Genomic DNA, 22,269 nt, shown 5'->3' with positions numbered 1-22,269 from the left:
ACCATGTTCCCTGTGATGATGCAGTTGGAGCCTGTGTAGGCATGCATGTTTCCTCATTTCTCAGCATTTCAGGACTTGGTGCCATCTGATGACAATATGTGAACAGATGCCGTTGAAAAGCTTTGTCCTAAAGGTGACACCTGGGCTATGGACAGTCCCTCTCTGGTGGCTCCTCCACACCAGTCATGGCTAACTGCTGCAGTCATTCAGAGATGCCCATGTGGGAACCAGCTTCATTTCTGGAAGGGAGGCTGCTTCCGCTGATGGTTGAGGGCAATTGCAGGAAGCAACATTAGGGGTAGATATGCTCATGAGTTCACAGATAAGTTTGGTCAGGTGTAGAGCGTATGGCTTAAATCCTGCTATGATTGGTTGCAGGGAACACGTGTGTGGCTGCAGGAGCAGGACCGGCTGCAGCCCTGCACAGTTGGCTCTTCTGTTGATGGATCCGTGCTCTTCACTTCAGACTATGGCGAGGTAAGTGAAATGGAAACACAGCATTTTCATGAGCCGCCAGAGGAAACCCTTCCAGGTCATTCCCTTGCACATTTGGGCTAAATAAAAGCTGGTGGCTCAGGAGACTCTTTTTTCCCTCTCCTGTGGCCATAATATACAGCACCTTTAAGGTTGCCAAGTTACAAAGAAAAAACCTTCTTTGCATTCTTCCCTAGGTGGCTTTTGCAGGTATGGGTTTTCTTAAGGCTTTGTCCTCCTTTTCTTAAGGCTTGCAAATTGGGTTTTCCTTGAATTACGGCTGCTTGTTGACATTGCCACAAAGCACTTAAATGCTCAGGAGAGGCGTCTGCAAAAGCCAGACAGACTGAAGGCTTTGGAAGCAGCTGTATGCAAGCAATTCACACCTCTTAGCATTTCTAAAAGTGGCTGCCTCTGAAATTGGTGATAATCCCTGTAGGGATGGGGAGTCAGTCCACTTCCACCTCCCTTTCTCCTATAATCTCTGGTTTATGTAAGGAAGGGAGGGCGATTGGCATCTTTCTCAGACCCTCCCATAGCATATAAGACAAAATGACTTCATGAAGATCAGTTATTTTTATAGTGTTACTTCCAACTATTGGGGCCTGTTAACAGAGTGGCAGAAGGGTAGGGTTTCTTCCAAGCCATTAGCTATCAGACTTTCCAGGCGCAGAAAATTTGTATTCTGATTCCCCTTCTGATATAGGTAACTATCAATATAGATAATTGGTATACACCTAAAAGTGCAAAGTGTGGAGGTAAGAAGCTCATCTGTACAAAGATGTCTCTGCTTGTAAAACACAATGAGTCACTTCAGTTCACTGTTGGGTGAACTCACCCAGTGGTGAGTCCAGATGTGTTCACTGAGAGGACTCATTCATCAAAGCCTCCTCAATGTGTATAAATCATGTAGGATGGCATTCAGCTTAAGTTTTACTTAAGAGTAGACTTGTTGAAATGAAAGGACCAAACTTTGTCATGCCTAGTAATTTCAGTGGCACTACTCTTGAGTAAAACTTGGTTGAATACCACCCATGGTTTTAACTTATTTCTTATTGTAGAAATAAAAGTTTACAATAGATGTGAAAGGACAAGGTAAATACAGAAGAGTTGTTGACCCCTCCCATTTCCTGTTCCTTACCTCTCTATACTTTTGTATCTTTCAGCCTCTGGAACTGAACTGGGAACAGTGAAAAATGGCTGGGGGGAATGAACAGAGGGGATGTTAAGACATGGGAGAGGAGAGGGTTCAGTGTCCCTCCCCCTTGCACTCCTTTTACTGTTGAGCCCACCCACTTCATAAATAAGCAGGGCAAGAAACCTGCCGGCCATTTTGTTAGAAGAGAGTCAACTGGATCAACTGCCAGGACTTACTGCCCCCCACAGAATCTTGCATCTCTACATGCACCATCTTTTCCTTCCCTCCAGGTGTTCTGCTACCCGTGGGCCTCTGTGCCCAGAGAGAAAGTCCTGCCGATGCATCGGTCGAGTATGGAGGGGGTGGAGGACATGTCCATGCTGGGGGACCTGCACGAGGCGGCCATTTTGCTCAATCTGCACCAGCGCTACCAGCAGGACCACATCTATGTGAGTGACCAAAGCAGACAGATTCTTTGCTAGCCAGAGCAGAAGTGGCCTGAAAAGAAAGCTCAGCTGCACGACTGTCCTTTACCCCATCTCACCCGATTTGGAGACCTCTTAACCATGGCTTGGACAGGAGTCTGTGTCTCCTCCTGGTTGTGCTTGGGCTGAATCAAGTTAGTATTCCTGGGTCTCTCTGCACACATTTGGAACGCAGCATCACAAGGGGATTTTATGCTGAGTATAAGGCACAGCTAAGGCCCTGTCTACACATGCAGGTGTGTGTGTGTGTGTGTGTGTGTGTGTGTGTAATAGACTATACCATTTCAGATTGCAGGTGGGGAGTAACACACACACACACACACACAAATATAGGAGTGCTGTTTTTAATGCTTCCCTATAGTTAAAGGAAAAGCCTGTATGTTTGGAAAAAGACCCACCCAAAATTAGCACACCAGAGAAAGAGTTTTTACCCTAGCCTGTTCTGTAGGTACTAGTTTTCTACTTGCAAGGGGCATTTTTACAAAAGGGAGCATTCAAAAATGCTATCCCATCATGTGCATTCCATAGCGATATACTCTATTTTGCCATTTTGGAAACTACCTCATTCTATTGAATGCCTAGTCTAGGCTTGAGTGTCCAGGAGTAGCTACTGGGCTGCTGCAGATGAGAAATGCAGTAATGTTTGCCATGCCATCAGTGGTTGGTTCTCTTTGCAAGAGGACTCTCAGCAGCTGGCATTGAAGATGCTCCAGGTGTTTCTTCCTGTAGCAGATTTCCTAGGTTGAATGACAGACATGTGCACCAGAGGCAGTAAACATCCTCTTTCATCCTGCTTCAGGAACTGTGTACCGGAGGCAGAGAAATGCAGGGGGCTCTGTGCCATTTATGGTGTTTGCAAGATTACCTGGGATTGCGAGAAGGGCCATGAGGCATGCTCTTCCTTCTTTCTTACCTGTGTGCAAGCCCGTTCAAATTCTGATATTGAAATGTGGATCTTAGGCTGTGTTGCATAGCAACTGTTACTAAGGCAACAGGACTGTATGCATCTTGTATTCCAGTAAATGATCAATTAAGTGACCCGATTTCTGGGAAGCATCTTCTCCATTTTGGGCAGACAAGGAAGTTGCAAAGTCTGTAATGCATAGTAATGAATCTTTGCTGTCTTGTGATGGACATGCCTTCTCTTTCTGCTCTCTTGACCCAGGTCTATCTCCATCCTGCAACCTCTCAGGTGTTCCCTGTGCAAGCAGCTGTTTACTGCCCAGACCTTTACAATCGGATCTTACCCTCTTGAACATCCCTTTGACAACTGCCTACCCTAATTTCCTCAGTTTGCTACTTCTTCCCTCCCCCATCTCTCTTTTTGCTGTAGGGAAATAGAATAATAATTAGCATTTGCATACCAGTATATGTTTAAATGATCAGAGAGTATTTTGCAGACACTGTATTGGGGCCATCCTAGAACTTATACAAGACGCGGCACCATGGCTGCTCCTGCTCTCTGTTTCTTGTAATATCTAAGACAGATAGTATATGACACAATGCCATTGCACTGTACATTCCCCCATCCCTGCCAAGCAGTGATGCAAGGTACAGGCAGCACACACACATACACACACAGTGCAATGATACCCCCACCATACATGGTTTACGTTGGATTTTTCCAAGGAGGGGAGAGTGTGAAGACACTCAGAAGCAGTAGCTTAGAGTCTCTTGTAAAATCTGGTTTCAGTAATCCAGTGACAACCCTGTACATTCAGTGTTATTATCCCCATTTTGTAGATGGTGGGCTGAGAGAAGATTTAGGCAGGAGGATGTATGCCTGTGGATATTTTTTTTAAATCCCAGGAGGCGCTTAAAGATTTATTGTGAGAGGCAGTAAGTCCTGACACATTTCAGACCCATAGCTCTCTACCTTGGGGCAAAAGAGATTACAGAAAATTTAACTGATCTTTTCTTTTAAAAAAAACCAACAACAACAATAAAAAACCTTCATTCTACTATAATTCATTTTCCCTCAGAGATGGGGCTATTACACTCTGAAATACAAAAGACTTACTGGTTGCCAACCAGAGTTTAGCGTGGCAAGTTGCAGTGAGCTTTCAGTATGTGCACTCCCCTTCTCTCCTCTAGCATAGCCAGGAGGAGGGAATTGGAAGCTTTAGCTTCTGTTTTCAGTTAGCCAAAGTTTTAGTGTGTCATCTAAACCCCATGGTTAACTATGGTTTGTTGAAACAGGTCAGCTTCATAAACTATGGTTTGAAATTGGGTTTCAAACAAAGCATATTTAAAATTAAGCACACTTTGCTAGATTCAGATGTCATAGCAAGCTGAAGTTAATTTAATCAAGAATTGAAAGCTTCTTGATGGCCTCTTGTGACTGTGCCAGAGGAGGAAGAGAGGGGTGCACAAGAAGGAAGCTAGCCTTGTTCCCACAATGCTAAACTGTATTTTTTGACATCAGAACCAGGCCTGCTCCTGCCGTGCTACCAAAAAACAAGACACCGTATGCCTTTGGTGTTATGTCATGGTTTGCCTCCCTCAAACAAACCATGAACCAAGAAGAAACCTTGGTTAGAGTTCATGGTTTATTTGGAGTGAGGCAAATCACAAGCCTGGATTTGGATGTAACATTGGCTTAGCTCTCAGCAGCATTGCAGCAGGAGGAAATGAAGTAGATTTTCTCATTGTGCCCCAGCGTGGTTGCTTGTTCAGTGAACCAGGCCGAGTGAATTAAAGACTACTGTGCAGTCCCCACCACCACCACCATGAAACATAACCACCAGCTCCCCAGCTTTCTTTCTTTTTTTCAGGAAGAGTACATCTCCATCATCTTGTAGAACCTGACACATGAGGCAACATGTACAGGCACTGTTCTTGTTTTCTGAGAAACTATCCTGCTTCCCCCTTTCGGTGTTTTTCTTTGCCCACCCCACTCCCAGAAACATCCCGGCCTACTCCCATTCAGCCAAGCCTGCACAGTGGTGTCCTGCTTCTTCAAAGCATGGCCAAGGAGTAATACAGGGAAAGAAAGGAACGGGAGAGAGGCCACCAAGGATGATTCCCTGCCCAATCCTTACAGAGATGAGGCTTCCCCTCAGCCCAAGGTCATGACTTGTCAAGAAACCCTAAGAATCCCATAGAGGTTTCCTTGCCACTTGAGCACGATAGTACTGCCCATCTAATGTCCCATCTCCAGTTGTGGTCATCTCTACCTCTGAGGAAGGATTTGGAGGGGGGGCAATAAATAGGAGGAAACATTCTTGCTCCACCCTGGGTAGGCTCCAGTGAAACTTCAGGTACATAATTTAGTATCCCTGAAATGTACTTAGCTCCGTTTAAAAAAAACTAATAAAAAAATCTTCATTGCTGAAGGTCCCCTAGGGATATTCTTCCCAAATATGAATTCTTCTGACCATTAGAATGCATCCTGCATTTTGTTGAATGGGCAGCTTATATAATAGTTTCTTCTTGTTCTCAGTAATGTCCTGTACCCTAAATTAGCATGTCTCCCTCTACATTAATAGCTACCTCCCTCCAATTATTTTTAGAGAGCTGTAATGTACCCTCTTAGCTTCCCTTTTTTTCTTTTCTTTTTTTGGCTGGGCTGAGGAGGCTCAGTCCTTTTAAGCCTTCTTTCAAGACCTGGCCTCTACTTAAAACCATTGATTGCTGTCCTGAGAATGATGGATCCTTTCCACCCTCAGGTATATAATAGCCTTTGATGTTCCTTATCCTCTCCAGAAGGATATCAGTAAGCCCAAAGTAGGTCTGAGGGCCAAACTGTGTGATAGGTGGGAGATTTGTGATTGTTGATCTTACAAGATCTGTGCTTGCGTCTCTTTTTGGAAGGCCTCTGGCTGGCCTGAACACAAACAGAACTATCTGTAATAATATGGCAATTCATGTAGATATTTGCAAGAAGGTGACTGAAACAAATCACTCTGTATGGAGCTTATTAGCATTTGAGCACTGTCAGATTTTATGGGTTCAAAGTGCCTGGAGGGAGGTAGAATATTGCCCTCTTGTGGCAAATGGTGAGTGGCGGCTCTTACAGAAGCGCATGTGTACAAATGTATGGAGTTGGTCCCCAGCAGCTCACTAAAACCACTTGTTTATTTTGCTGTTCTTTCCGCTTTCTCCTCCAGACAAACATCGGCTCCATCCTGGTCTCTGTGAATCCCTACAAGCCCATCGCTGGATTGTATGATGCTGATGCCATTGACCTGTACCGCCAGCACTGTCTGGGTGAGCTGCCACCCCACATCTTTGCCACAGCCAGCGAGTGCTACAGCTGCCTGTGGAGGCGCCATGACAGCCAATGCGTCCTCATCAGGTGAGGGAGGCACTTTGGATCAGGAGGGCAGATGAATCAAAGCAAACCCGCCCCCCCAATAGCATATAGTTAAACAATGGAGGATGTAGCGATGGCCGCCATCTTTAAAAGCGATTGGGCAAATTCACAGAGGATAAGACTCTTAAGTGTTGTACCTCCATTTTTGAAGGCCGTATGCCTCTGAATACCAGTTGTTGAACCAGGGTGGGCAGCTGGACTGCTGCACCAGGGCTCTCCTTATCTTTTTATGCTCATTGCAGCAAACATCTCCCCAACCATTAGTCGGGATTTTGGGGGGAGTGCTGCACGTACATTCTGGAGCCATTCTTTCTGACTTGCCATTAAGGCTGGCATTCCCTTTGGTTGGTGCTGTCCTGAGCAGGTTGTTTTGGCTGTCCATTTAACAGTGGTGAAAGTGGAGCTGGAAAGACAGAGAGCACCAAGTTGCTGCTGAAGTTCCTATCAGCCATGAGCCAGACCTCATTGGGCGGCCCTGCGTCAGAGAAGAGCACACATGTGGAGGAGGCCATCATGGAGAGCAGGTACAAGCCCACACAGCACAGGGTTGGCGTGAGTGTGCGGTTTGGAGGTGTCTCCTCTCAGGGGAGCCATGTCACGGACAAGGGGTAGGACTGGCACTGCAGCTTCCCAACTGTCTGCCTTCTAGTTATGGCCCGCAAACTTCCTTTTTCAGCTAGGGGGCTGTAATGCATAGAGAGTGTCCAGCAAAAGTTCTTATTCCTTGGAATATTTCTGCACTTGATATGGAGAATCCATCTGCCTGACTTTTCCTAGGTACCCTTCAAAGGTTAGCGGTCTGTGCTGTTTTGAACCAGGGGAGCAAAGCCTGCCATGCTCATTCCTGGTGGCTGTTTCCATGTCCATTTCCTCAGGTGTCCGACATGTTTAAGTGGGACTGCTTGGTGCACTAAGAAAAGCAGGGTTGTGCAGCATTAATTGAAAACGTTCACATATATTTGGTTGATTCTGCTTCTGCTGGTCAAGGGGAAGGAGCAAGTTGCAGTAAACACAGACTTTGGAGATGTCAAGTCTGTCATTGCAGACATGAGGGCTAGAAACTTGGAAGGTTTGTTTTTTGGAGGGAGTTGTTGTTTTTGTTAAGAGAGAGCTCAGTTCCTCAAAATTTGAAAGGTCTCCACAGTAAACTTGTGCCTAGAGTTAAAGAAAGTGCAGCCTACCCTTATTATACACCCCAAACATCACTACTAATCTCCTTCCTTCCTTCCTTCCTTCCTAGCCCAGTACTGGAGGCTTTTGGAAATGCCAAGACAGTCTACAACAACAATTCTAGTCGCTTTGGCAAGTTCATCCAGCTGCACTTTTCCCAGCATGGGCATATCCAGGGTGGGAGAGTCACTGACTGTATCCTTCTTTTTGGTGGTTTTATCCTTGATTACCTTAGCGCACACCCAAGGCCAAGCGGAGCTGGTGATTTGGTTGTGTCTCCACTGCTGACTTATCAGGGTATAATCATGTCAGGCAAGGGGACCTTCCTCCCCATTTTCCAGCTCACTTCCGATTCTGTGTTGAGTTTTCCTTTGCAAAAGAGGGTAGCTCTCTAACCATTTAGAATCCAGGAGTGAAACAATCCTGGCCTATGTAAGTTGGGGACAGAGTTCTTTGCAGCCAGATTCCTATGTCGTTGAAAGATTCTTTGGCAGACACTGGGAAGTCTTTCTAGGAGCCATTGTACCATTGCTTCCACCTTAACTCATTGCTCAGATTTATTGGAGAAGGTGAGTAAAGTTTATTTTGACCGTGTCCCTCTTCTTTGCCCCTTCACAATGTCCAGATGATATGGAGATGCTATGATGGCTACTCCTGGGTAGAGTACTGTTTCAACACCCCTAAAAGTTCTGCTCAGTAGAAACTCTGGTGTGTCCGCACTACATTCAGCTATATTCCCTTTTTTTTGTTTCATTTCACTATAAACCTTCACCATCTCAGAAAGAACCATGAGTTTCCCATAATATATATGCTTCCTCATCCTTGAACATCTATGTTATTAATAAATGTCCTGTTTTGCGCAATTGCATCTGTGCAATTGCACTAATGGACCCACACACAAGACAGTACTGAAAAGGGAGGAGTGAGGCTGATTTGCTTTGCTAGGGAAAAGGGAGTAGTCAGATTCTGAGACTGTGAAGTAGGCAAATGAGCAACGTGTCCCGGTGGGAAAGTGCATGGATGAAATGGTGCTAAATTAATCAAAAAGAAAAAAGGGAGAGAGGCTGCAGTAGTAGTGAAGGAGCAGCCACAAGAAAATGGCAGTGAAGGAAGACAGCACAAGACCTCAGTCCTCCCACTCAAGGAGGGATATAATTTGGCGCATGGAAATGGAGATTAACCAGTGACTGGTTATGGGTTTTAGTGTGGACTTCCCTCATTCTTGCATAGACCCCAGGACCTATTGCATGTCAAACTATGTGGCAATGCACACCTACCTGGATTCTTTTCATGCTGTTGATGTAGCAGAAACAGGGCTAAGCACAGTGGCTGTCCTATGTCAAGCACATATTTCATTGCCAGGAGTTCTGCTAGTTTGTGTGTGCCTTTGGGGTCACACACCCTTCATTCTTCTTTGTTTCAGAACAGAGTTGTTCACCAGAACCCGGAGGAACGTAATTATCATATCTTCTATGCCTTGTTAGCGGGCGTCAGCGAAGAACACAGAGGTAATGAGGAATCACAAAGTTGCATTCTCTCATTCAATGAGAAGAGCAATCTCCTGCAGTCAGGCTGGGATGGGGAACCTTTTTGGGCCAGATCCTTATTAGGGTTCCTGACAAGCCAAACTTGACAGGTGGGCAGGGCCATTCACCAGTCAAAATCCTTTTGGCACTGAACTTCAACCAAGGGAGGGAGGCTTGCAAAGGATTGGAACTCTGTGCTCTTCTCCTGGGGGCAGTGGCAGCAGCCAAGCAAAGGACAAGAGCCTCTCCCCACCTCCCCCTTGTTGCCACCCTCCTGTTCATGGGAGAAGCAGCTCCCATAGACTCGTTTCAGCTGAAACTGGACCAGGGGTTTCTCTTAATGCGCTTCTCAAAAGTGCTGCTTCTCCTGTGAGCTGGTGCTTGGTGGCAGAGGGGAGGGGGGGTAGACTCTTCTCCCCCTCCTCTTGCTTCTGCTGCTAGCTGGAGAAGCACACGAGCTGCAATTTTGAGAAGGCTTTAATTTCCGCCCATCAGCTGATAAGTGGAGATTAAATCTTGCTGCCTTTTGCTGTGTGATAGTGTTCCCTGCTGGAAACGGGACATGTGGGCAGGCAGTGCAGGATTAAACCTTGTCCTCCCGCTCATCTGCTCATGTCACCACTGATGTCAGCTGATGAATGAGTGGGTGTGGTTTGGCCTTGCAGACCAAACTGAAGCCCCTGGAGGGCCAAGATTGCCCATGTGGGCTGGAGGATCCCCACTCTTGCAGTAGGCAGAGTGGCTCAGAGAGCAGGCTAATACCCCAGGTTTCAGAGGAGGAACAGGCTCAGAATCTTAAGGATAAAAATATACACCAGGGTGGGAAACTTTTGTCAGGCTGCGGGCCACATTCCTTTCCAGTCAGTGCTCTGAGGGCCACATGCCAGTGGTGGGTGGAGCCAGAGGCGAAAGCAAGTCGAACAGCAGGTGTAAATGATACCTTTATACAGCAGGCCAGTTTTCACACAAAGACCCTTCTGTCTTCCATCCAGGCAAGTGAGAGGCGCTGTCAGGACTCATTCTAGACAGAAACACTTGAGGGACCAGTGAGGGGCGGAGTATGGTCTGGGGAGAGTGCCAAAGAGTAGACAGAGAGGCCTAGAGGGCTGGATTTGGCCCCTGACGCACCCTTGCTCTGTACAAATTAATGGTGGAGTCCTGAACTCAGAATTCTAGTTTGTGAATGGCATTTCTCCTACAACTTCAAGAAGGGATATCATATCTCAAGTCCACTCTTGAGACAGTGTATTTAAATGATGCCTTGTATTTCCTGTTTAAGGCCTACTCGTCCCTCTTGTAGGAGACGAGTGCAGAAGGGAGCAGGGAGACACCTGCGTTACCCACAGAATCAATAGCCCAGTTTCTGTACTTAACTATGTCCTTGGACAGTTAACAGAGGCATGATTTTCTCGAGGGCTGGTCAGAGCATTGCTCTCTTCTTTCCACCAGCCCTTTCTAAATCTCCCAGCCCATCACGCCTTTTGCAGCTCCCTGTGCCTTGCCGCTGATCAGATTCAACTTCCCCTCCCTCCTGCCACAGGAAGACTTGCACATTTCCCCCAGAACCCCCTTCTTCCTTTGAGGGATTGTCCGTGACCTAAATCAGTTGAATTAGCAATGGTTAGTTTTCCATGTTACATACCACCACGTTAACCGTAGCCACAAATTCAAAGCTGGGGGTGGGGGTGGGGAACCTTACACTAGAAGCAAGAAAACTTTGGTTGAATTGTTTGAGGAAAATGCCTCAGGGGTTTGTGTCCCAGAAATCCCTTGATGAATGTGGGGCACTACAAAAAGCAAGGCTGAAATTGGAATTAGCCATGAAAAATTTGCATTGGAGACGCATCTCAGACTTCCTCGGGCCATTCTCTGCTTGGGTTGTTTTGGAGGGAGTAGCCTTTATTTCTGATGCAGTCGGCCTAGTTTAAGAGGGAAAGGGTGTAGCTTCTGATACAGAGACAAAGCTTTGGTACCCACTTAAATAATACTTTTATCAGGACCCTAGTGAGCCTGGGAATGGAGCTGGAAACCCCTGACCTCAGATTCCAGTGAGTGGAATTTGTGGTATTTCCTCTGTGGTCTGTCTGCAACTGGGCCAAACTCTGCTTCCTAAAAAAAGTTCAACAACTTTCGGGGTGTCCTGGTTTTTACTTTTTGAAATATGGCAACCCTAGATCTCAGATTGGCAGAGAGGGAATTTGCAGTGGCATCCAGGAATGCCCCTAGCAGAGTAATATGGTATCTTCACACACTTTAGCAGTCCCTGGACTGGAGAAGGGGGAATTTCTGCTGGCAACCACAGGAAGGTATATCTATTTGGCAGAATTGCTGCTGTACTTACTGATGCACCAATAACTGGGTTTAGAAGTCTTCTGCAATTAGATGCCTGGGAATTGGTTGTTTAGTTCCCAGTATTTTGAGCATTGGGGCAAACTAGACATTACAAGTTACTTCCTAGCAAGTTTATTTGAAAAGAAAAGAAGAGTAAAACAGCATTGGGTGTCTCTAATTTTGAGCAGAGGAGCAGCAAAAGGAGGGTATACTTAAACCGCTTAACCCACTTCCTCTTTTCCAACTCTAAACCACCCATCCAGGCTGCTTTCACCACAGGTTGGCCACTGTGGGAAGCAGAATGCTGGACTAGATAGGCCTTTAAACTGACCCAGCAGGATCCTTCTTATGTTTTTAACTCATGGATTAAGTACCCCTCTCACTTGCCATTCAAAACTGCAAGTTGCCAGGGCTGCTTACAATTTAAAAATGCCTTATTTCTGCTGTGGACAAGACAGTTACAGGCTAGTGTTGGCTCCCCACAACTTATTCCACAATATATTGTCCTTGAGTTGTTGTTGTTTTGGGGGGAGACTGCCATGCTGTGGTTTGGTCCTATGATGTTGAACTGGGAGTGCTGTATAGACAACCCCAGAGAAAGGAGCAAGTGGAAGAAGAGTTGGTTGCTTTCTGGATGTCCCTGGCTCATCTCTCCCTGTTTGTTTGCCTCTTCTCTCCCCCCACCCTCCTACCCCGACCTCCAATATGTTTGCTTCTCCTTTGGGGAGCTGCCTCCCTACAGAAGCCCTGGTCCTGCTGGAGCCCAAGAGCTATCGTTACTTAAACCAGTCTGGCTGTGTAACCAATGAGAACCTGGACGACAAAGAGATGTTCAGCAAGGTCATGGTGAGTCTTCCTTTTGACTCCAGGCAAGACTTTAGGCTAGGTGTGGGTAAGCTGTGGCCCTCCAGATGTTGAAGAACTACAACTCCCATCAGCCCTAGCAAGCATGGCCAATGGCCAGGGATGATGCATGTTGTAGTTCAGCAACAACTGGGGGATACAAAGGTTTCGCACACCTGCATTAGGCAATGCTGTGAGGGCAGGGGGCTCTCTCTCTCTCTCTCTCTCTCTCTCTCTCTCTCTCTCTGCATGTGTGTTTAAAGGGAAAGGTGTGCCTCTTCCTTCGATGAAGACTAAATTGCAAAATAACTGAATGCAAGAGGATCATTTTTCACTCTTGATGGCTGTCTGTACGTGGTGCCTGCTAATTGGGTGCTTTGTTTGATAGCAATTTAGAGAGGCTGCTTAGACTAAAGTAATGGTAGCTTGACGACACTTCTCATTGTCTGCCCACTAGCGTATTTCCCCCATTGTTTCTTGCAGTTCTGCACTACTACATTTGTTCCCATCACTTAAAAAAGGAGCTGGGGGAAGGATTTAGCCTGCAAAAATATGGGCACTGATTTGTAATGTAGAAGGAGGGAAAAGATGTGAGGGTGCTATAGGAATCATATTTATTATTTATAAAGCACTTTTGAAGCAGAGTCCTGTATAGGAGATAAAATTGAAAGGTAGACTGTAGAATAAGGGCAAGGAAAGGGCATGCTAGGAAGAGAGCAGAAGAGGATTCACTTAAGAAAAAGCCTGGAAGTACAAGAGGGTCTCCTTGTAGCTCAGGGATAGAGATCCTGTGGCCCTCCAGATTTTTCTGGACAGTGTCAGCCAATGCGGATACTGCTGAGGGATCATGGGAGCTGTAGTCCAGCAACAGCTGGAAGGTCACAGGATCTCTGCTCCTGTTGTGGATCCTCTTGCATATTGGGTCTGACTGCCACCAGGATATAAGGTGCAAGGCTAACTGAAACCAGGCTCAACTTATTACCCAGAGCATTATTGGCTCTGTGTTCATAGTGGCAAAAATCACAGCTGCAATATGGAATCAAGGAAACAGGTGAGTCTATGGAACAGTCTCTCCAAAGGACTGAAATAGGATGATCACAGTAGGTTTACTCAGAAGTAAGTTTCATGGACCTCAGTACAGCTGCTTCATAGTGAGTGTGTTCAGGATGCTAGCCTTAGAAAGCAAAATCTCACAGAGGGATGTGTAAACTGGTTTCTGTGCGCTGATGTGTAAGGATTGCTTTATAGCAAGTCTAAGATTGGCCCGATGGTGGTGGGTGACAGTGGAGTTAACCTAACTCCAATGTGTTTTGAGCAGACTGCCCTCGAAGTGATGGGATTCAGTTCTGAAGAGATCAGAGACATTTTCAAACTCCTGTCTGGCATACTGCAACTTGGAAACATTGAATTTATGACGGCCGGAGGAGCTCAGATTACAACAAAAACTGGTAAGCGGCACCCTTCTGTGAAGGGCGTCCCCACCTGGAATCTGCTTCTCCTCCCTCATCGTTTTGGTGACCATGCTGATCCGCTGGGCAGACTTTACTGCCTTTCTGCTACTGTTCACAGGACAAAATGGACACCCAGGAACTGTAGGAGTTGGGGGACAATTCCAAGTCTAGTTCTTCCCAATATGAGACACTGTTAAATTCACAGTACATTTTTAACCCCCAGTTCAACTTAGGTTTTGAGTGTGCGAATGGGCTCGAACATGCACACACCATGTTGTGAAACTATGGTTTCGTGCTTAAAAATCCTCTACCCTAGTTGTCATGCTGGCTTGCCAGAGAGAGCTTTGACACGTTTTGAAATGTCACAGTTGCTGTGTTTCTGTTATTTCCCCGCCTTCCCCCTGGGCCTATCAGTGGAGTCTTGGGGGATCAAGAGTTGCCAGCAAGGTCTCTCCAAACGTCTATCCCGCCTCTTGATTGTATTGGCTTCCTGTCCCTTTTTGAGGAGAGGCCCCCTCCCTCAGCAATCACTTCCACATAATAAGAACACATTATCGCAAGCATTACTGCCATCTCTCTTTTATCATCCTCTCTCCTAGTGCTGAATAATGTCAGCGAGCTGCTTGGCTTGGATGCCTTCCAGTTGTCTGAGGTGCTCACCCAGAGATCCATGTTCCTACGGGGAGAGGAGATCAGCTCTCCCCTCACTGTGGAGCAGGTGAGTGAGTAGCCAAGGGCTTTGCACTAAGCATGGTGGTGGCGCCTGGCTATGAAGGGCACTTGCCTCTAGGTGGCAGCACTCACATAGTTGTCAAGGGGAAATGGCGCTTGAGGGATGCCTCGGGTTTGAACATGACATACTCCCCCCGCCCCCCAACCCTTGAGGAGGGCTTCCCAGAATGTGCACCGTGGCTCAGGAATTTGAGTAAGCTGGGATGTAGGGAAGCCATTTGCAAGGCAGGAAGAGAGGGTGAATCAGCCGTGTTAACAACTTTACCGCTGTAGAGCTGGGTTGGGGAATCTTTTTCAGCTGCCTTCTGAGGGCCACACGCTGGTGCCAATGGGACCAAAAGTAAATGGGGACAGAGCGATGAATGTGACTCTTCTACAGTAGGGTAACTTCTGCATGGAGCCTCAAACGTCTCTGTATCTTCCACCCAGATGAGCAAGAGGCATTCTCAGAGTTCAGGGACACATTCCAGCCAGGCAAAACTCTCAAGGAGGGTACAGAGCAGTGGCCAGTAAGGTGTGTGGTCTAGGTAGAAACCTGTGGGTTAGAGGGCTGCATTTGGCCCCCAGGCCTGAGTCTCCCCCCCCCCCCGCCAATATCTCTGCTGCAGATGCTGCATAATGTGAGCTGGGTGTTTCTGGAGAAGCAACAAGCAAATAAATGGATTCTCTTGTAGATAAGTGCAGCAAGCACTCTGCAGAGGATACAGCCCTGTTGCATCAGGCCAAAGGCCCACTCAGTCCAGCACTCTCTTCCCACAGTGGCAAATCAGATGCCTATTGGAAACCCGCAAGCAGAACATGAGGGCACTGTGGCACACTCCTCAATAGCCCTTCCTCACTAGTTAGACTTCCTGCTGCCAAATGCCCACTTTCCCCATCCCAGCCTTCCAGGAATGCCAGCCAACTATTGCCAGATGCATGAGAGAATGTGATGCCAGTCAGTTTGCAGCGTACGCAGAGCTAATTATAATGCCAAGCACTGGCATTTTCCAGTGTGTTAGACAGAAGGAGCTGAGGCCAGTCAATGGGGCCTTTGACAGAACGCACGTGTCTGTGTGCCGCCCACCCCTGCTTTTGTCCTAGTCCCGGGTGTGTTGAGTCAAGTGCCCGTTCCTGGAAGATGTTGCAGAGATGTTGAATTACCAGGCAGTCTGGCCACTTGAGTTCTGCTCCTCCCTGTCTGTGCTTCGCTAAGCGCAGTTGGTTCCGGCCCAAACTATACAATGCAGGGAATGTGTAGCTGTTGCCCAGCTGCATCTTTCCACCATGTCTTTTTGGCCCTGTTTAGTTAAAGACCATTTGAGAGGGCGTCACTTTGCCCAGAGTTTCCTTTCCCCCTGCAAGCAGCAACCAGTGATGCAGAGCAGGGGCAGGGAAAGTCTCAATGTGCTGGCATCATGCATCTTCCTTGACTAAATATTACTGAGGAGATGCAAGGAGGCAGCCACCAAGTATTCCTTGTAACGTGTGGTTTAGGCCTCAGGCTTCCTAAAGGACAGTGGTGGTCACTGAGCCAAAGGAGAGACCTTGTGGCTCTCCTGCCTTCTGATCTGTGGTTTCCTGTCTTAGCATATGCGCCGCCGGGGTGCAAAGATCCACCCAGCACCCCCAAATTTAGTTTAGCCCCCAAATTAACTTTTATTATGCTTATGTCAGACACCACACTTATGCCTTATCTCTTGTTTACGAAAGGGAGGAAAAAGAAACAAACTTTTTTATTTGCTCATTTATTTACAATACATTTATACGTAAGTATACAACACACCACACTTAAACTTATAAGCATTATTTAGGCACCTACTTAGGAGGAACATCAGTCGTGTCAAAGGTGCCGCTGACCCCACTGCTGCATAGTAGCTCAATACAATACGTAACATAATATTTTGATGTAAGAGTTAATTTCGCATGCACGGCACTGTTGTGAATTACAAGTGCTGTCGTTGAGTCTGACAAGTGCCGCTGGTGCGGTGCGTCTTTGGTAAATGAGCGCACAAAGTCAAAAGTCCTTTAGTGAAACAGTAGGTATACATTTCGGTAATACCTAGGTATATGTGTATTTTGTTTTTCTAGCTTGATCAGAATTCTTTATTATTTCATAACAGGTAGATAGTTAAGAGCTTCAGCGGCTTCAGCAGTGCGTGCCGGGCGTACCCCCAAATTCAGCACCCAGGTGCCCCCCACCCCTTGCATCCCTTGGTAAAGACGGCCCTGCCTGCGAGAAGTGAAAACACTTGGTAGTGTGAGGCAGCTGATGGAGGAAAGCAAAGGGGCTTCTTTAGGCCCCCTCCTAGAGGAGGAAGCTTGGACTGACAAGGGCCTAATTCTCACAAACAGTAACCAAGGCAATGAAACTACATGTCTCCACTGGACCGTTTCAGATTCCTCTTCATGGAAGGCTTGCATGCCGTGTAAAAGACTAGGCTAGACCCTTTTCTTCAAAACATGCCTATGTATATAGTATGTAAGTCCCCCACTTGCAGTCCAGACCCAGGTTTATACCTCATTTTCTCATGGTGAGAGCAAGGCCTAGTTTGGCACAGATGGAGTTGGGAGGCATGCTTGATAGCAGTCATCCCATCCTTGGCAATTCAGGCACCTGAGTTTCAGCTGCAGTTTCTCTGCTGTTCTATACTTAAAATTAGTTTCCCAGGGATAATGTTCATTTGCCAGGCCTTTGCTGCCTCGATCTCCCCATGGTTTGCTGTGTTGCTCTCCAGCATATAGAGTGATGTTTGGTGTCTCTCTCTCCCCCCCCCCTTCATTGCTTACTGACAAGCATTGTCTTCCTCCCTGTTTGCCCCTAGGCTGCTGACTCTAGAGACTCCCTCGCCATGGCCCTTTATTCACAGTGCTTCTCATGGATCATTGGCAAGATTAACTCAAAGATAAAAGGGAAGGAAAACTTTAAGTCTGTTGGAATCCTGGATATCTTCGGGTTTGAGAATTTCCAGGTTAGAAATTAAACTATTGGGGATTGTTGCGTGGACCAAAGGAAGTTCCAATGCATGCAGAAAACAAGCTGAGCTGATTACCTGAAGGCAAGGCAGAGGCCTTCCAGGGTAATTTCAGTACATTGGGAAATAAATTGCTTGGCACTAAGCCAGTTGGGCAGGGGATGGTATGGTCATTGCCCCTTGAACCTCATTCTTGAAATTGGAAACAAAGGCAGCTGCCATACACCAAGTCAAAGTCACACACAAAATTTGCTTGTATATCACTACACCCTGTATATTCTTTGTTGAAATACACCAAGTCAGGCATCTACTTCAGTATTGTCTACACAGACTGGCAGTGACTTTCCAGGGCTCCAGACAGAGGGCATTCCCAGTCATACCTGGAGAACCCAGGGATTGAACCTGGGACCTTCTGCATGCAAAGCATATGCTCTACCACTGAGCTACAGCCCTTCCCCAAACTCTGACAATGTCCTGTGAAAATTACTTTGGTAAGGCATTTAGTCAGACTCTCTTGGCACGTATGTTACATGGGCATGCACTCCCTTGTGTTTCCCCCTCTTTCATGATTACATTTATATCCCACCTTGTCTCCAAAGAGCTTAAGGTGGCACTGCATATTATTATTATTATTATTATTATTATTATTATTATTATTCCCGGCTTCCTTCCCTGATGGGTCTCAACCATGCAACAACTTATCCATGCCACAACTCTGTGAGGTAGATTAGGTTGAGAGACTGCAGCTGACCCAAGGTCACCCAGTGAGCTTCATTCACTGATCCTTTTCTTTATGTGCCCTGTTTTCACCTTGAATGGGCAGTCTTGTCATTTGCAGTCTCTGTGGTTTCTGTGCCACTGCATGCCCAGACTGGCAGCAACCGGCAGGAGAGGCAATAACAAGCTGACCCTCGGCACTTCCGCTGACCCTTTCCTGCTTCCCGCATGCACTTCCTCTTCCTTGCAGCCCTCAAGGGAAAAAAGATTTCCCCCCCCCAGACAAGAACATGGGTGCTAATATTGGTTTCTCTTGTCACACGCACAGGTGAATCGTTTTGAGCAGTTTAACATTAACTATGCAAATGAGAAGCTCCAGGAGTACTTCAACAAGCACATATTCTCCCTGGAGCAGCTTGAGTACAACAGGTAGTTAAAAGTGGCCTTTTCAGGAGGCAGTGGCTATTGCTTATTGGTAGTGGCCTCTGGCAACCAAGAGAGCCCACTGCTCTCAGGTGGAGGAGGAAAAACTGCTAGCAGAAAAGCCGCTTTGGATTTCATCACTGACAATCCATGTGGGGGTCAAGGAAATCCTTGGAAAGCTTGATAAAAGCAAGAGTCGCTCACTACTTTGCTGCCTGGGAGCAGTTTTACCTTCCTCTCTGCTTTTCCCCTCCCAGGGATGATATTCTCCTTTTCGTGTACTTCTGTCCAAAGCGTCTTGCTGTTTCTTAACCCCTGGTCTCTGCAAATATGAGTGCCTGACTTGTGTTTCCCCTCTCTTTTTGGCAGAGAGGGGATAAGCTGGGAAGCCATTGATTGGATGGACAATGCAGAATGCCTGGATCTTGTTGAGAAGGTAGGTTTCTCTCCTGTGTGATGGGTTAGCATGCAGTCAAGCGTATGCTTCCTCTGTAGACTGGGCTTTTCTCTCTGACCTTGATCCCAAGTACAGTAGCAAGACTTGTTTCTGTGCCTTAGTTTATAGCTGGTATTTTGCCTCTCTCCACCTTGGCTTCTGTCACTTTTATGGAAATGGACAGGCTTCATTCAGAAGTTAGAAGAGTTCATTGTGAAGAAAAAGAAGAAGAGTGTAAGGAAAAAGAAGGGGGGAGGTATGAGTGGAAATCGTGGCTAGCTCAAGGTGGGTGGGTTTGCTGTCCTTACATACAATTTTTACACCTCCTCCAACCTTACTTTAGGCTGAGCAACATAACATTACATTAAATGATCACTAGTTACCTGGGCTATTAGTTCCTCATTTTCATTTTTAACATCATTCTTTGCTCATCCCCCTTTACAACTGCGTATCTACAACTGTTTTTTAAAATGCCCTGCCCTCTGCACCCCCAAAGATGTCTTGCTTCCCTCTCCACCTTACATCCTACCTTGTCACCTGCAGCCATAGTCTGTTGGCTGACTGCAAGTCTCTCTCTTCTTTGGCTACAGAAACTTGGTTTACTGGCCTTGGTTAATGAAGAGAGTAGATTCCCCAAAGGCACAGACAGTACCCTTTTGGAAAAGCTGCACAACCAGCATGGGGTAAGTGAAGATGCATATATACACAACACTTGCATGCATTTATCTATGCATTTCTAAAATGTATTTCATAGGCTAATAATAATAATAATAATAATATAGAAACCAATGTAAATTTTTACAATCCCAATACAGTAAGCCTGCTTTTAACTTGTGTGTATTCAGAATAATAATAATAATAATAATAATAATAATAATAATGGGGCCAAAAGCAGGCAGGCACCTGGGGAAAAAGACTTTGGCAATCCTTCCCACCACTGAACCCAATCTGTTTTGACTATGTGCAATCTCCAGAAAGTAACCCCTGCATAAATTGCAGGATTCCTGTATTAACAAACCAGAAATTGGAAGGCAAACTAAATAAAGCCAACATCAGTTGCCTCCCAGCAACCAAAACACCTTTGTGGATAAAATGATTTTTAAGCATCCTTCTAAGAATCAGGAGCGAGTTGGCAGACCTTCTTAGACAAGGCGTTTGAAAGATAAGATACCATTGCAGAGACAGTCCCAAATCTCTTAGCCCCCAAAAAGGGGGTAGGGAGTGGGAACAAAACGGAACCTTACCTGATGACCACAAAGCAGAAAAGGGGAACATTTAGGGAGGAGGCATTCCTTCAAGGACCTGAAACACAGACCACTTAAGGATTTAAAAGTCAAAACCAGGACTTTGAACTGGACCTGGAAACAAATGAATTAGCCTCTATACTAAATAATTGCAGTGATATTTGATCTGCTTGGTTGGCACTACTTGGCAGCCTACCCTCTGCATTCTGGACCAGCTGCAGCTTCCAGACAGTATTGAGGGGCAGCCCTGTGTAGAATGTGTATATTGCAGTGGGTGGTAGTATATAGTTTTGATTCATATATTTGACACACCAAAGGGATAGGAGGAGCAAGGTTAAAGAGAAGAGAAACCTGTATGGAACCATAGTTTGATGCCCCTCAGGAATTTGTTCCATGCTCTTTTCTCCCTGCCCCACCACCCCACATTAACACACAGGATGTGTTCCCACAAACTACACTTTACATAATCTTGATATTTTAAATTTCCTCTCATCTATGAACAAAGTAGATGGTGCTCTGTTCATTGTATGAAATAGGAACTACTTCCACTGTGGATTTTTAAAAGAAGGCCACAAAGTGAGCAAGAGGAACACAGTCCACAAAGAACCAGTTATCGACACTTCATCTATTGGAACCTCTTTGGCTGAGCCTCTGCTTCAGCCTTGGAAGGCTCCCTTGGTGTCTTCTGATAGAAAAGGCAATCAAACTGTGAGGCCAAATTAACCCTCTTCAAAGCAAAGCAAACAGGATTGCATAATGTGTCTCTTAAGCAGATGACCCTAAGTCTCTTACCAAATGAATAGCTGCTAAGATTCAGCGGGTGGAGGTTTAAAATTAGGTTAACAATTCAGGGTAGAATAGCTTTCCTTGTTCAGTTTACTGGATAATGGCTAAAAGCTAACAGACAATCAGTACTCTGTGAAGAACATTGTATTTTAGCAGTTCTGGGAATTCCAGTAGGCAGACTGATCCTAGTGGCTTGTGACATAGCTGGGATGCTTCAATCTGAGGCAGGGAATCTTCCAGAAGGATAATTTCTGGCTCATCAGAATATCTGAGTTGTAGCACTGACAGAGATGTTTGCCAGGATAGTTTTTGGCTCCACCAAAATACTCTTAACTCTTAACGGTTGTGGTTACTGTGCGGCCATTTTGGGACCGACAGCTTATGAAGTGCAGTAGTACTGCACCAGAGTGCGGTCCTGGCCCTCACTGTTTGGCTTGGTTATGCGCAAAAAATTACTACCACTCATGATATTTAAAAACAGCTGCTGATGTGTTGCTTCAGGTAGTATAAACAGTGCTTCGCTCACTTCTGTTTCAGAACAACCAGTACTATATGAAGCCTCGAGTAACAGATTTTCAGTTTGGAATCCAGCACTATGCCGGAGAGGTAAGTGCATTTTAGCCTGATAGCTGAGCAGCTGGCTGAGTTTGGGGCCTACAAGCCAGTGAGCAGTTAGGCCACAGCTGGAGGCTGACAAAAAAGGCCTAAAGTGCAGAATTTTATTCCTGGAATGGGCATGGGATTGAGCAACAGCCTCTTCCAAGTTTTAAAACTCTTTTAAGTTGCCAATTTGAGGTTTAGGCCTATCAAATATTATTTTGTTGAACCCCCACAGATGATAGACTTGTTTGGGACCAGAACACACATTACAGTTGCTGTGGTTTAGAACAGCCTATCAGTCTTGGCCTACCGGAGTTTCCAATCTGGTCTGCGAGGCCATTTCCCCTCAAATCACGCCCCCAACCATCAGATGATAACACTGCTGAAACCAGCTGATGGGCAGGAGGGCAGGGTTTAACCCTGCATTAACTGCATGCCCTGTTCCCAGGAGGGAACAGGATGGCGCAGCCAAGGCAGCAGGAATTAATCCCTGCTCTGGCTACTGGGTTGCTGTTGAAGGGAGGTTGAATTAAACTCTCTTGTTGAGAGGCAGTGGGCTGCAGAATTTATTTATCTTTGACACTTTTATCTACCCTTCTTCCAAGAAGCTCATGGTGACATGTCTGACCCCCCTTCCTTTGCAT

The 22,269-nt window shown here is 46.2% G+C and overlaps 1 protein-coding gene across 3 annotated transcripts in view; it reads left to right on the top strand.

Moving 5' to 3' along the window:
- Nucleotides 1–22,269, top strand: part of LOC308475875 (unconventional myosin-X-like) — a 79,872-nt gene that overhangs the window by 18,443 nt on the left and 39,160 nt on the right. Inside the window, exons 2-16 of one of the 3 annotated variants that reach the window (XM_081003350.1) lie at nt 379–477; nt 1,903–2,061; nt 6,207–6,394; nt 6,802–6,936; nt 7,653–7,777; nt 8,138–8,151; nt 9,006–9,090; nt 12,182–12,285; nt 13,601–13,730; nt 14,333–14,451; nt 17,270–17,416; nt 18,465–18,565; nt 18,929–18,995; nt 19,586–19,678; nt 21,563–21,631. In XM_081003350.1, the coding sequence (XP_080859476.1) occupies nt 379–477; nt 1,903–2,061; nt 6,207–6,394; nt 6,802–6,936; nt 7,653–7,777; nt 8,138–8,151; nt 9,006–9,090; nt 12,182–12,285; nt 13,601–13,730; nt 14,333–14,451; nt 17,270–17,416; nt 18,465–18,565; nt 18,929–18,995; nt 19,586–19,678; nt 21,563–21,631 (1,635 nt within the window). Of the gene's footprint in view, nt 1–378; nt 478–1,902; nt 2,062–6,206; nt 6,395–6,801; nt 6,937–7,652; nt 7,778–8,137; nt 8,152–9,005; nt 9,091–9,731; nt 9,928–10,081; nt 10,101–12,181; nt 12,286–13,600; nt 13,731–14,332; nt 14,452–17,269; nt 17,417–18,464; nt 18,566–18,928; nt 18,996–19,585; nt 19,679–21,562; nt 21,632–22,269 lie in introns of those variants that run through there. The other 2 variants (XM_081003351.1, XM_081003352.1) reach the window with 2 other exon arrangements.

This window comes from Podarcis pityusensis, assembly GCF_964106645.2.
Source record: "Podarcis pityusensis genome assembly, chromosome: 1".
NCBI lineage: Eukaryota > Metazoa > Chordata > Lepidosauria > Squamata > Lacertidae > Podarcis > Podarcis pityusensis.
The sequence above is the reverse complement of the archived record's forward strand: the minus strand, read 5'-3'. Positions and strand labels throughout refer to the sequence as shown.